This window comes from Alosa sapidissima, chromosome 11 (genome assembly GCF_018492685.1).
Source record: "Alosa sapidissima isolate fAloSap1 chromosome 11, fAloSap1.pri, whole genome shotgun sequence".
NCBI classification, from domain to species: Eukaryota; Metazoa; Chordata; class Actinopteri; order Clupeiformes; family Clupeidae; genus Alosa; species Alosa sapidissima.
The window spans coordinates 14,781,684-14,796,683 of record NC_055967.1 but is presented as its reverse complement, the minus strand read 5'-3'; the positions used below and the strand labels follow the sequence as shown (position 1 = coordinate 14,796,683).

General features: G+C 46.3%; 1 protein-coding gene across 3 annotated transcripts in view; it reads left to right on the top strand.

Moving 5' to 3' along the window:
* The window catches only part of wwox (WW domain containing oxidoreductase), a 171,904-nt gene that overhangs the window by 8,515 nt on the left and 148,389 nt on the right, over positions 1–15,000 (top strand). For all 3 annotated transcript variants that reach the window (XM_042110094.1, XM_042110095.1, XM_042110096.1), the window contains exon 5: positions 3,864–3,970. In XM_042110094.1, the coding sequence (XP_041966028.1) occupies positions 3,864–3,970 (107 nt within the window). The remainder of the gene's footprint in view (positions 1–3,863; positions 3,971–15,000) is intronic.

The window sequence follows — 15,000 nt, the reverse complement described above, 5'->3', positions numbered from 1 at the left end:
GTTGCAGACAACGGGATGATTTATCGATATATCAAAACTCAGTCAGAGAGATGGGGTTGTTGAGGTTACAGCTGAGATTTGCTGAAATGACAGAGAAGGAGACAGAATTCACTAGAAAAGAGAACAGAAGTCATGGGTGTGTTCTGGGGAAAAAGAAAAGGGTGTGTTCCGGAGCCTTGTGGTTCAGGTACAGTGGGATAGCTAGGTTGGACGACGCTATCCTGAAAGCTAATAGCTTAGCTATCTTGGTATATGTTATTTCTGAAACGGCAAAGTGTGCAGTTATGCGTTATTCTCAATGCTGCGAGGTAGCTTTGGTCGGTTGAGCTGTCGGTCGAGTGTGTCTCATGGCTGGTTTTAGTAGTCAGGAGGTGAAAAGATGTTATGATGTCTGAGAAATCAATAAGAATGGATAATATGTAATAACAGGTGATTTAAGAGTCAACTTCAAACACAGTGGAGTTACTAAGTAAATGCCAATGTGGAGGTTTGTGTTACTCCAGTGACCCCTCTATTCATGCTTAGAGCTGGTGTATTCTAGCCTGGCTCTGCCCAATGCACAGTTACTGTGGAGCTAAGGCTATTAAATTGAATTTCAGACGGAATCCCATCATTTCAAATTACTGCACTGCACAAAGCCAAAAACAGTCAGTTGGAACTTAAATGAGCTAAACTCCAAAAAAAGTCTGTTGTCTTGTGTATTTTTACGTGAATGCAGATTTGAGTTGGGTTGCAGCGATGTTCTGTGCAAGTTGGCAGGTGTAAGTTATGCCCATCCAAACGCCAAAGAGAAAAGCAGAGCATATAGTGTTGCAGTGCCTGAACTCAATGGGAAAACACCTAGATGATGTTGTAAACCTCCCCTGAAAGGGTGTGTTTGTTAACATGTACATACTGTGTGTGTGTGTGTGTGTGTGTGTGAGAGAGAGTGAACAGGAGCAGGAGCAGGAGCAGTCACAGTCCCTGTGGCACTGGATGTCAGGCCCTCCTTCTTCTCCATTAATAAAGCAGCCGGCAGCAGCAGCAGCAGGCCCCGGTGTTGTTGCTCTTGTTTTTAATTTGTTTTCCATCAGGAAAAACAACGGTGTCAATTAATATCCATCAGGAGCGAAACAATCATCGCTGCTGTACACGCTCCTTACATGGCCCTGCCCTGGCGTGTGGCAGTACAGCTGCTCATTATGGTGCTGTTAGGATGTCGCCCATTAGCTGTGCATGAGACTAAGTTTATGTGCACGGTTTCACAGGTGCCTTTAATAGTGTTAAAGATACAATACACACACTTTAAAGGTACGAACGTAGAGAAATCATTTCAGCATAATGCAATAAATTGATGGTCATTTTTTCTGATTAAGGTTTTTTACCCCATCTTTTGTCTTACTTTAAGACATTTAAGACCCTCTCCATGTTTGAGTACTGACTGCCCACTACTGCTTTACTACTGTTTTACTACTGTTTTACTAATGTCCATAGCCTAATGTTTTTACTACTGTTTTCCTGCTACACTGTTTTTCATGCTATATTAGCACACATGATCAATGGCTTCTGCTACAATACTGAATGGTTGTAACCCTATTACCTCAAGCTGTTCTTGCACTGACATAGTTTTTTATAGTTTTTTATATTACCTTGTCTACATTATACTTTACTCTCCGATTTGTCCATATTATTTATGCTGGTCTCTAGACCTTATTATTGCACTGTTGCACTGTTGGACTAATGTTGGACTACTTTTTGCACCTTCACTCACTCTCTTGAGCACCTTACCATGCACACATAACTAAAGGACTACTGTTGGACTACTTTTTGCACCTTCACCATGACACTCACTCTCTTAAGCACCTCATCATGCACACAGAACTACAGGCCCTGTCACTACAAGCGTCTCATGCTTGATCACCCTCAAGCACACTGGATTTTTTACATTTATTTATATAGTATATTTAGTATTTAGTTTTGTTAGTTTTTCTTATCTCCTACTGTCTCTATTGTACAGTGGAGTTTGGTTATATGTTTATACTTATACTTATATTTACCATTTCTGCTGTAAGTGCATGTTGTGTGTGATGTCTGTATGCTACTGAGACCCCCCTGAATTTCCCCTCGGGGATCAATAAAGTATCTATCTATCTATCTATCTATCTATCTATGACAACTTTAAAGCTTGTGTTAGTTTAAGACTTTTTAAGACATACTCTAGATGACAGGTGAATGCATTTTTCATTTCCCGTCAGTTGTTTAGAGGAAGAGGTAAAAATCTGAATGCAGCGTTTTGTCCTTTTTGCATGTTTATATATTGGCTTCCCCTCCTCCCCCACTAAGATGATGGAGTGTCTGGACTCAAACGTGGAGTTTCCTCCATTTCTCTTAATGAGGTGTCATATAATTTAATTCCATGCTTCGCTTGTCAGAGAGAGCTTCCGATCCCGCTCCAATTTTGACTTTTAATGGATATTACTCTTTAGCACTCGCGTCACAATTAGGGCTCCTAGTTTGCCTTTTAATGAAAATCAGATTAACACGTAATCTAATTAAAGTTAATTTTAATCCGCGCTATCGTGCAAGTTGTCTGCCGGGCGGAATCTCCAGGCCCCACTGTCAGAGTCACTTCGTTTGCATGCGGATGTTAGGTCAGACTATCAATCAAGGCTGTGTCTGTGTGTGTGTGTGTGTGTGTGTGCGTGCGTGTGTTTGTGTGTGTGGATACGGGAGAAAAATACTCCCATTTTAAAGTGTGGCTTGGCATAACAAACACAAACACCATATTTTAGGAGTGCTTGCCCTCATCCCATGCATATTTTAGCATCCTATTACAGTGCCTCACACATGCAGAACAGATTACTCGCCACTCCCTGACCAAGTGGCTTTACACACACACACACACACACACACACACACATTTATATTAACCCTTTAGTCACCAGCTCTCTCCAGCAGACATGGCCTCTCCTCTGTGTGTTCTGAGTTCCTTGGTTTGTTGAGAACAGGATGGTGTCTGGGGCATTTCCAGAAGGGATCTCTGTGTGAGGAAAAACAGACCTTGCTCACCTCTGCTCTCCTCTAATGAGTCAAAGGAAAAAAACAGACTTTTCAAGCCCTCTGCTCAGTCTCTTGAACTTGTGCCACCAGATGAAGATTCGTTTCATTTAGTCGAAGCCTTTCAGCCGATTGGTTTGACCCATTTAGACCGGGTTTGGGAATGAGCTCCCGTCCATATCTCTGTCTACTCTCTGTTTGGTGTAATGGGCTGGGTACGATGGGGGCACTTTTATCACAACTGCACGAAATAGCGATCGTCTCTCGACTCGGAGCGAGAGGAGGCCCGCTCCTATCAGAGCCTGTGTGAATCAGCCTTATCTCCGCTTCTTTGAAGTAGCTCTGCATTCGGAAGGTTTGTCAAATGGGCCAAAATAATACCAAACACAAACCAAATAGAGTTTTAACCTGTGGTGAAGACAGCTGCCATCCATCAGACCAGTGTTAAAAGCGTTCTTTCTTTTTTGATCCGCTTGCCCTTAGTTTGGTTGATATGTCAGTTCTGCTACAGAAGCCCTTTGGGGACATTTCAGTCTTTTATCAGTGCAGTTGCCAATGCCACTCACCACTACATTAATGCAATCTTGTTCATCGGTTGGTATAGGCCTGATAAACTGGCCAAACGAGGCGCCTGGGGCTGGAAGTATGGAGAGCCTATCGCTCCTGTAGATATGATTTCAACTCCCCCACCCGTGCGGGGATGCTAGTTGTCTGCTGCCAACCCTGTCTGAACTCACGACTGAGCGCACTGGCAAGTTCACCAGGAAGTTATCGGAGTATGGCCTGGAGTAATCTGTGGTGTTTGTGTGTGTACTGTCTGGCTGCAGGTTTCGAGACGGCGAGGTCTTTTGCTCTGCATGGCGCACACGTCATCATGGCCTGCCGGAACCTGTCGCGAGCCACAAAAGCTGTCAATCTGATCCTCGATGAGTGGGTGAGTGTCTCACACGCACACACACACACACATGCACACACACACAAATGAGCCTTGCCTGCCTGCCTGCACCACTCACACTTACACCAGTCACCAAGTGTGCAGTACAGTATACAGGCTGTACTCCTGTAAAGCCACACAAGACAAGACAACAGTAACAGCAGTTGTATGATGTATAGGAAGGTAATTCAGAGTGAATTCATTTAGATTTTTTTGAAAGATGACATTTTATGAAAATATTTGAAAATAAAAAAGCAGTAATCTCAGAGGAAAGGGAAGAATCTGCATTGTTTTTTATTTGTGTTCATTTTCAGTGGAAGATACATTTTAAAAGAAGCACAATTAGAAAATTTTAGAAAATGGCTGCAAATAATTCTCTAGACATGTCTGGATCAGATTCCTCTAAGCCATTCTGGTATCTCCATCCTAAAAGGCCCCACCAGTGTCCCTCCTCTGCCTGGTCATAACGCATTTTCCTCTCTGGCTCATTCCTTTGCTGCAGAATTCATTGTCAGTCTCTCTTTTGAATGTGTGCCTCATGTGAGATTCTGAGGGGGAAGGGAGGGGGGTGGGGTGGCAGGGTGGCGGCCTGCCCGACTATGCTGCGCTCGGGGAGACTGATCTCTCTGATAGTGGCTCTTATTAGTCTGAAGAGGGAGTTGGTTGGCCGGGGCGTCTGATAATTAACTTTGATTATTGCACTAATATTGTGGCACTCCTGTCGTTCGCCCAGATTTATGACTCTGGGAAAATAAACAAATGAAATGTAGGTGCTGGAGCAGAAAGAATAAGCCATTAGCGGCTCTTTAATTACCTCCAGCCTCACGCCCGGAATTAGCTGATTAATTACAGCCCAACTATAGATTACTGGGAATCTGAGGCTTTTCAACACTCGCCAGAATATCTAATGGAGGCAAAGCCGTGCTCTGGCGCGGATAATACCTTTACTCTGCAGCTTCTAAATCAACATGTTTGAACTAATGCAGAGTTTCAGGTAGCACCTACAGGCACAGGTATAGACGTGTGTGTGTGTGTGTGTGTGTGTGTGTGTGTGTGTGTGTGTGTGTGTGTGTGTGTGTGTCTGTGAGTGGGACAAAAATTACAGGGACAAAGGAGTGTGAGGGACAAAAAAAAGAAAACTCTTTAATGTTGGGAAAGGATTGGATCTGTTCTCGGTCTGAACTACTGTAAGAAAAACAATGAAAAAATGAACAAAATGAATCAATAAAAATCATTTTTGGTAGAGAAAACTGAAAGGCAACTGAGGTCAGTAATTGTAAGTGATTGATTGCAGGCAGTCCTACATTTTGCAAGAAATTAATTATTGCATGTTTTCATTTTACAAAAATGTAAATCTATTCTTTCCGTACTGCTTCTGAAGGTGCCCTGGTGAATAAGTGCTATCTAAAAGGCTTTATCAAGGAAACATTTGCCCTTCCTGATTAAAAAGTATTGGATTTAATAGGCGCCCCCAAAAGGTGGGAATTCCAGTTTGAATAATGAAAGTCATGATATCAGAATAAATCTCTTTGGGGAGGGAAATGCACACTTTGCAGAGGTATTAATAGATTCAGGAAAGGACAGGCCGAGGGAAATTAATCTCCAAATGATGGATGGACTGGTCTGTCTTCCCACGCTCCAGTGTTTAAGGTTATTTTGATAAAGTCTCGTATTTTGGAATCCCCCCTGTATGAAAGGCCATCCTATCTACTTCCAGGTCAGTGCACGTTCCATTTAGGCTGCCAAAACTGTGAAGTCTGCTTTTCATGATAACCATTAAACCGCAATCCATCAGGGCACGGAGCTCTTGCCGGTGGAGCTCTCTTTAAAGTTCATGTTTAATCATCTTACTCCAAACCTCGTACAGCAGTCCTTTGATGAAAAAGTTGTAGTCGCGGTGATCTGTCGCACCTGAATGAAAGTGTTTGTTCACATGACCTTATGCAGGGGCCCACCTCACCCCAGCAAAGCCAGGCTCAGTATTTATGTGTCAGGAGCATTAATTAGATTCAGGGGCAGGTTTATCACGCCACTGATGCATAAAAAAGGGCTTTAATAGGCTTGGCTTGGTGGGCATGAACTCCTTCTTCCTGCATGATTTCATTCTAGTCCAGCACACACCACTGATCAAATGCTCTATAGGACCTCAATGAGCTGATTCAGGCGTGTGTGTGTGTGTGTGTGTGTGTGTGTGTGTGTGTGTGTGTGTGTGTGTGTGTGTGTGTGTGTGTGTGTGTGTGTGAGAGATAGAGTGTGCGATGGGGTCGACTGGGATTGTGCAAACTTTGGCTTGCTGATTCAGGTGTGTGTGTGTGTGTGTAAGTCGGGGGTGGAGTGTGTGTGTGTGTGTGTGTGTGTGGGGGGGCGCTGGAATGAAACACCTGCGTGCTGAATCAGGTCCATGTGTGTGTATGTGTGCGTGGGTGTGTGCATGTGTGAGCGAGGTGGAGGTTTAGATGCCCAGTAACCCCTTCCGAAGCCCTTATCTGATTCCCGCATTCATCCGCCTCCATCTTCCCTTCTTTTGCTGTGGTCAAGAGGTGATATGACTACTAGGGTGAAAGGTCACACCAGGGGCTGGAGGATGAGTAGGGTCACTCCTGACACCGGGGCCATGCTTAGTAGTGACCTTCTCCACTGAGTACTGTCCAGAGACCTAGAGGGGCAGGCACGTGAGGTCTTAGATAACAAAAGCAGCCTTTACTAAAGAGTGAATCATCACTAACGTTACCAGTAAGCAGAAATATGGGAAGACATGTCCTCTGGAAACATCCTGTTGTTTTACACTGGATGAGTGTTGCGCGTAACCTCAAGATAACATCTATTAAATCATGATTAGCTGAGCGTGTCATGTTGAATATGTCACCTATGCTAATCACTTTTAGATTTCAAGTGTGTGTGTGTGTGTGTGTGTGTGTGTGTGTGTGTGTGTGTGTGTGTGTGTGTGTGTGTGTGTGTGTGTGTGTGTGTGTATGGTTCACTGTGTGTGTGTGTGTGTGTGTGTGTGTGTGTGTGTGTGTGTGTGTGTGTGTTTATGTGTCACTGTGTGTGTGTGTGTGTGTGTGTGTGTGTGTGTGTTTATGGTTCACTGTGTGTGTGTGTGTGTGTATGTGTTACTGTGTGTTATTGTGTGTGTATGCCTGTGTATGTGTGCTGGTTCTATTGCACCTGGTCCGGTGCCTGTATGGTTCCCCCTCTCCCCGTGTGTTGTCTGTGGCCGAGTGATGCAGATGTGTGGGGGCTCATTAGCGGAGTTTAGAACTGAAAAGAAGGATAAACATTTACGCCATGCGCGGGGGCCCCTGCTGGCTGTGTTTATGGGGTGATTGGGTGTCCTTTACTGTGGGGGCGCGGTGGCTGTAAACCTGGACAGATGTGCACTGGGCCAGCACAGATAAAGCTCCAGCAGGTCTGGGGTCTGGGGAGAGGGGGCTCCTCCACCCCCGTCTTCTCCATTCAGTCCTCTGGTCCACCACAGCTGCATCATACATGTTGTGTATGTGTACAGCGATTGGTGGAAATGGATCTGTAATGTCAGATGGGTGTGTAGATAACATTCATATTTACCTCTTTTTGTGTTGCACATAGTAAGATATGTAGTCCTGCATTAACGTTTGTAGGAGTTGGATAGATGACAGAAGACAGACAAAATGGCTAGAAGTGGAGAGCAGCTGTTGGACATGGCAACACATGCACCAAAAATGAGAGTTCAGAGAGAGAGAGAGGGAAAGCTGTGCTCAAAGGCACTAAGTGGATGTTGTCAGCCGGAAGTCATTTAGATTAGATTGGTTATTTAGATTTAGATTCATTGCATTAACCTATAATACAGGCTTGTTCCTGCTTCCTACAGAAACATGTAGGCATAATGTGCCAGACTTGAATGTGATTTATTTTGGCAGACAGATGAATCAGATTCGGACAGTGATGGTTTGTAATTGGCACATGCAAATATTCCCTGTCAGAGAAGAATATGTTGGCACTACCTTTACTCAAAATCCATGCCTTGGTTGAATTTATTGCCAGAGACAACTGGCCAGATGGAAATGGCAGTTTTCATCGGTTTGGGCTGCCAAGCTAAGGCCACTGGTCTTCTTTCCTAGTCTGTTGTTGCAATAAAGTTGTCAGAGAATCTTTTCTACCTGTAGGCTTACGGCAGATTCTTATCAGCTGGTGTTGCATGCACTTTCTGTGTCTTGTTGTTCTGTACTGTGTCTTAGCTGTGTGCTGGAGCCCTGGTAGACGCTGCTCTGCATTCCTGTATATCTGTAACCCTGAAGGGAAATCCAACCATAACAGCAGGTTAAACTGCTGGTTAACCACTGAAGCAGTGTGTGTGTGTGTGTGTGTGTGTGTGTGTGTGTGTGTCTGTGTGTGTGTGTGTGTGTGTGTGTGTGTGTGTGTGTGTGTGTGTGTGTGTGTGCGTGTGTGTGTGCGGTGTGTGTGCGCGCGCTTGTGTGTGTGTGCGTGTGTGAGTGTGTGTGTGTGTGTGTAGAGCCTGCGTGTCCGTTAGTTTTCCTGATTGCCTTTAAAATTCTGCTTATCTTTGAGTCCAGCCCCCCTCGAGGGTTGTGTAATGGCGTCTCCGGGGAGCTGGACTCCCGATCAAGGCCCCCGCCGCTCCACTCCCCTCACCGAGCTGAATATCTGGCCGGTCGGCCGGTGGGCTGGCCGCCCCCCCCCCCCCCCCCCCCCCCCCCCCCCTCCACCCCAACGCCCGGGCCTGATCCTCCCCATGCTAATGAGCTGCTTTGTAATCACTCTAATTGCTCACCCAGGCCTCGTGTTAGCATGTTGCCGTTGTTTTATGAAACCGCATTTAGGAGGTGGGAAGGGAAATTAACATGGCCGGTGTCTCGCGGAAGATGTGTTGTGCTGTTAGGGTGAGCTTTGGAACCAATTAGGACGAGACACAACTCCGGTGAGAATTGTGGAGGAACGGTGGAGGAGGGAAGGAAGCACACACACACACACACACACACACACTCAAACACAACCTTGTAATACAGGAAGGATCACATTAGTGTGGGTCAAATGGAAGCTTTTTACGTGAATAAAAGAAATCTGTATGGGGGGATTTAAAAAGCACAGCCTTCAAGTCAATGGGTCTCGTGTCTTTTAAGGAATCTTACTCACCAGAGACTGATCGAGTGTGATGCACATTTTATAATGTTGATTCTTGATTAATGTTCACACACTTTAATGAACACACACACACACACACACACACACACACACACACACACACACACAGCATTAGTAGGAAAGCAAGCTATTGAAATTCTAACTGAACTGAGTGATGCTTTATTAATTGAGGAGTTGAATTTGAAGTGGAAAAAATGGCTCTTTTATTGAATATAGAAATTCAAGTGGATGAGGCTGCATGAAGTGGAAATACTTTGCACCCGTGATGGGAATGTTTTGAGTGTTCCAATTTGTATATTTTTGTGGAGTTGTGAAGAGGGCACCAGCCGAGAGGAAGGGCTCTGAAGATGAAAGAGGGCCGCCCGTGAGTCTCTGAAGACGGAGGGGTTGGTGGGTGATGAACCCTGGGAGTCCTGGACTCCCACCTGCTCCGATATCCACCATCGCCAGGCCAGTGGAGGAACGAGAGAGAGAGAGAGAGAGAGAGAGAGAGAGCTGTAAGCTGAGTGACAGGCAGACAGACAGGGGGGGGATGAGTCAGGAGTCTTTGGAGCCGACAGCTCGACAGGTAGATGGACAACGAGACAGATGCACAGATAGACATAGACGGACACCGAGGAATCACCACTGCGTGTGTAGGTCCCTAAATACCCCTAAATGCCCCATTAGTGTATCAGCTTCCTGATCAGATGTGTGCTGGAACAGGCCTATTTTGGGGGCACTGTAATCCATTCTAGTCGGTCTGTGTTTAGATAGCTGACCTGACATAAACATGGTGCCCCTCTGTGCCAGGGCCGCTGTGGAGCAGCAGATAGTGGGTGCTGGTGATGACCGTCTGTGCGTCCGGTGGGACAGAGGGCAGTGCTGTGCTGTGCAGCCCGAAGGTTTTCTTCCCTTGGCTGGGGCAGAGATGGAGAGAGGGTTCCTGCGTGTCTCCTCCGTTTGCCTGGGTTCCCCTGCTGCAGTCCGAATGGCTGAAAACAGATAAGCTGTATTGCCCCCAATGTTTTGTTGTGCTTGGTTCTGTAAAGTGGGCCATCTGTGTGTCAGTCCAGAGAAATAGAATGAGGGGGGAAATGAGAGAGAGTGAGAGCTCTTGGGGGACGAACAGAGAGAATGGGGATATGGGGATAAACGTGTGTGTTGTGTGGCCAGGTGAAATGGGCTTTTTTTGACCAAACAAAAGGTGAAAGGAGAAGCGCATGAGAGAAGAAACCGGAAACAGAAGCAAGTAGAACAAAAGCCAGAGAAAGTGTGAGGACCAGAAGGCAAGACGGGAAAGGGACACAGAGAGAGGAGTGAAAAGAGTGAGAGTGAACGTGAGAAAAACAGAACGGAGCAATGAGAGGGAGGGCAGAGGGACAGCAGAGCAAGAGAGAGCTTGCCTGTGTGTGTGTGTTTCTCTCTCTCTCTCTCTCTCTCTCTCTCTCTCTCTCTGTGTGTGTGTGTGTGTGTGTGTGTGTGTGTGTGTGTGTGTGTGTGTGTGTGTGTGTGTGTGTGTGTGTGTGTGTGTGTGTGTGTGTGTCTGTGCTGCACGGGACCTTTCAGGAGCCCTCCGGTGAGTTTGGAGACAGATTAGTTTGGAAGAGTGGCCGCGAGGCAGCGTGCCTTAACGTCCTGTGTCATGTTGACAGGCCACGTCAGAGGGGCGCCCTGATGCCCAGTGAAGGGCCACCGATGCACACAGGAAGTGACACGGCCAAATCGCTGACCACGGGCATTTGCTGATGCCCTTGGGGGTGCAGAGGCGACTGCTCCTTTTCTGCCCAGCTGCACTGACCCTGCTATTCTCTGACTGTGTGTTTGTGTGTTTGTGTGTTTGTGTGTTTGTGTGTGTGTGTGTGTGTGTGTGTGCGCACGTATGGCACGCATGTGTGTGTGTTTTTTGTGTGTGTGTTTATGCATGTGGGTTTATGCATGTGGGTGTGCATACATTTATGTGTTTGTGGTTGTGTGTGTGTGAATATAGAGCTCATCTCTTTCTCTCTGCTCTCAGTGAGAGTGTGTGTGTGTGTGTGTGTGAGTGTGTATTTACCTGTACTCATTCTTGTGTTTCTTGCTCTGTGTGGTGTTCTTGGGTGACCCTGCATGTTGGGTACCGGAGTCTTGCTGCTGCTGTTTGCCTGGCCTGTCCTGCCTGATACAGAGCAAAGGAGGAAGTGTGAGGTCATTTCCCAGGTCACCGGTCACGACCCCGGCTCTCAATCTGATCAGCGGAATGATGACAGGGCATTGTGTGAATCTCCTGTTTGGGTTTAATATAGATCCCCTTTTGAAAAGAAGTACAGATGGGAGATACTCTATCTCTGCAAACAACTCCATTAAATAAGATGTCTTTTGTTTGTGCATGCACACGTGCGCATGCTGGCTAAGTGCTCTTTGCCAAAACAAACACAGTAACAATGAAAGTTAAGTGACAAAACAACTTTCCCTGTCTCTCTTAAGGGATGTTTTTGTCACAAGGCATGCAGGAAGTTGAAAACCTATGATAATCTAAATATGACAATCTAAAATGCTTCTATTTAGAGACGGAGACAATTCAGACTCATGTTAGTTCTGGTTCTGGCACCCTTTTCTGAGCTTTCTGATCTCCTCCATTCTTCATCATAAAAGTTGGAATTGAATTGTTGTATCAGTTTATTGTACTTTTATAAAGAGAGGTTTTACAGCCATAAACTGACAATTTATAAGGTAAAATGTGTCATGGTAAACCTTTTAATATCATCCAGTGAAGAGGAAAATAGGTTGCCAAGATCTGTCAAGATGGTTGTCTTCCCCCGGTCCGAGGGAGAATATTCTCTTTGAATCTTTTTTGGTGGGATGGAAGCGGTGTCTTTTCATCCTCAGACCTGTGTGCGGTGCAGAGCATGTTAGGGGGTGGGGGTGCCGGCGTTGCCCTCCTGCGTGGCAGTGAGAGGTCAGCTGCCCCAGGACAGCCAGGCCACTAATCAGCTCTCATGGCCTCCCTCTGCAGGGCCGTCACGTGACCGTTGGCCCGCGCTCACCTGCTCTCTGAGGCTTGACCTCTCGCTGACCCCTGTCTGAGCCTCTCTCAGGAGCTCTGCATGTCGGGAGGACAGGGGATGGGGGGGTGGGGGGTGGTGTGGTCTCTGCGCGTCTCCACGGCTCCTAATGATGGGCCGTGGGGTCGGAGGTCAGGCGGGCGGCTGCTTTTAACTCTCCCCCCGTTTGCCGCTAATTCACTCTTTCATTTATTCATCCCTTCATTTGTCTCTCCGCCACTGGAGGGGGTCCTCCTTTTAAGAGGAGAAGAAGGAGCAGTGCTCTCGCTGACAAGTCAGTTTCAGGAGTGCTGCTCAGGCTGGCCACGCATGCTTGCCCCTCTTCAGGCACTTAGCAAGTCTGTCTCCAACTTCCAGGATGAGGCTCTCATCCACAATGTATCTCCCACATTTATTATACTGGAAGGTCTAAAAGTGGGCAGAATTTGACAGTCAGCTTTCAGTGCCATGGATCCCCAGTGAAATGTGTACAAAAGGTGGAAAGAAGGGAAAAGGCCAGATCTTTTTTACAGAACTACATCAGGTCCCACCTCATTTTTTTCTTTTGAAAACCTGCTCCATCATCTTGCCTGCTGCCGCAGTCTGTGTTCACGGGAGGAGGATGAAGATTTTTCGGGCTTCATTTGCAGGCTGCCTCGTCTACATGTTTATTTAGCAGATGATAAATCTGTGCCGCTCGGTCATCAGCGCCCTCTGAATATATCAGCGCACTTACAAGATAATCCCACATTCATGACAATAGCCTGGATCAGAGGAGCAGTAGATTAAAAGCAGGTGCGTTTTACGCAGGTCTGTGATTCACGCAGATTAGAAGCCGAGGATTAATTTGAGGGGAAGCGCCAGACTTCCTTTAGTGTGATGAGCGGGCGTGCGGGCGTGCGGGCAGGCAGGCGGCCAGGCGAGCAGGCGGGCGGGCGTATGCAGCGTGGCACGCGGGGAGGTGTGATGATGGCATCACCTGGGAGAGGCGACGATTTTTTCTCATTTTCACCTTCATGCTTGACGCTGTTTACAAATGAGTTGATTTCCGTTGCGGGTCGTTTGTGTCGGCGCCGATGTGTGTTGTTAATCATGTACGGCAAACACAGGTAACTTCTGTCAGATGGGATGTCGCGATGGAGACCCTATCCTTTAGGGCTGCTGTTGTTTTTTTTGTCCTTAGAGATGAAATGATTGACTGTGACACCTCGTGGAAAAAAAGCCAAATTAAATGGTAATTAGTTTCCTGTCTCTGCTGATGATGTCTATGACAATGATTATTAAGAGCTGGATCAGAACAAATCTATCCCCTACAGGGATTTGATATTGGACAAAAAACATTATTTATGATGAGTAACACATGAAGCAGGGTAATAGAGACGGTCTGACTGGTCACACTGAATATGCTGTGTGTGTGTGTGTGTGCGTGTGTGTGTGTGTGTGTGTGTTTAGGCATCCTGTGGATGTGATGAATAAATCAGGTCTGGTCTATAGTATCATTAATCAGGAATGCCTCCACTGTCTACACCTTCATCAGTCCACATGCGCACACACACACACACACACACACACACACACACACACACACACACACACACACACACACACACACACACACTCGCACTCGCACACGCCAACATACACATGATTAACAATAAAACTCAGAGCCTTGAAATGTGTATAAAATAAAATGTGTATATTTCATTTAAATGACTCAGACAGTAAATAATTGTCAGCTGTTCAGTGGAGCGTGCAGTATGGGTACGTCTTCCCTGGATAGAGAATCTGCATCCTTGTGTCTCTCCACCAGATTATGAAGGGACTGAATTGAAGATTGTGGTAAATGTAACTGTTCTGCTTTTTGAAACTAGTGCTTATTAGTTTCTTCATTCATGCAAGACTGAATGAGGATAATTTGGTGTACACAACTGACACAACTGACAAGTTGATTGAGCGGTATGCAGTTGTGTAGCTCCTTACCTGTGTCTCAACTCACCTTCTTACACACATAGCCTTGCTATTGCGAGTATGATTATGGCAACAAGGAGTCCACTATGAGTTCCTGGATAATGTACTAATAAAGGGACCACCAACTTCTTTTAGTGTTGTATTCAATTCGAGACAGTGTTACCATTTCAAACACATTATGCAAGCACATGGTGTAAACAGGACACTACATGGAAGTGTACTGACGGAAGTTTCTGGAATAAAGCGGAGTGTGTGACGTAGCCTTTCAGCTCACCTTCATTTCTCCTCATGTGTGGAATTGTGTTAGGAGCGCTGCCTCAGTCAGGGCAAAGAAAAGAGAGAGGGAGTACACTGAAGAGAGATAAAGAGAAAGAGAGATGGGGGAGGGGAGTGATAGAAAGTGATAAGAGGAGGGAGCAAACGAGAGAGGAAGAAAAGACAGAAAGAGAAAGAAAGAGGCAGCACAAATCAGAGGGGGAATGAGAGAAGAGAGATACAGAAAGAGAGAGAGGGAGGGTGAGAGAGAGAGAGAGAGAGAGAGAGAGACAGAGTGAGAGAGATGGAGGGGAAAAAGCAGCACTCTAATTTCCCAGCACTAAATGCTGAAGTGTCGTCAGGGGACGTGTACAGCACATTACAGGTTAAGCCCTCATTTTGTCTCCAGGACCCAAAGAGAGGCCAGACACGAGGCGCTGGCTTCCCCTCAGCCTTGATCCGCGGGCAGCCATGTACCCAGGGTGCACTGGGCCGCCCTGAGGTGTCAGAAGTGCTTCAGTGTGTTTGCTTGAGACTTAGAGCCTTTATTGTGTCCAAGGCCTACTGGGGACGGCCAGGCAATATTGTTTTATTTGTGTGAAGAGTGTTTTCCTGTTTTGTGTGTGTGTGTAGGAGTGTGGGTGGGGTGGTAGTGAGAGTATG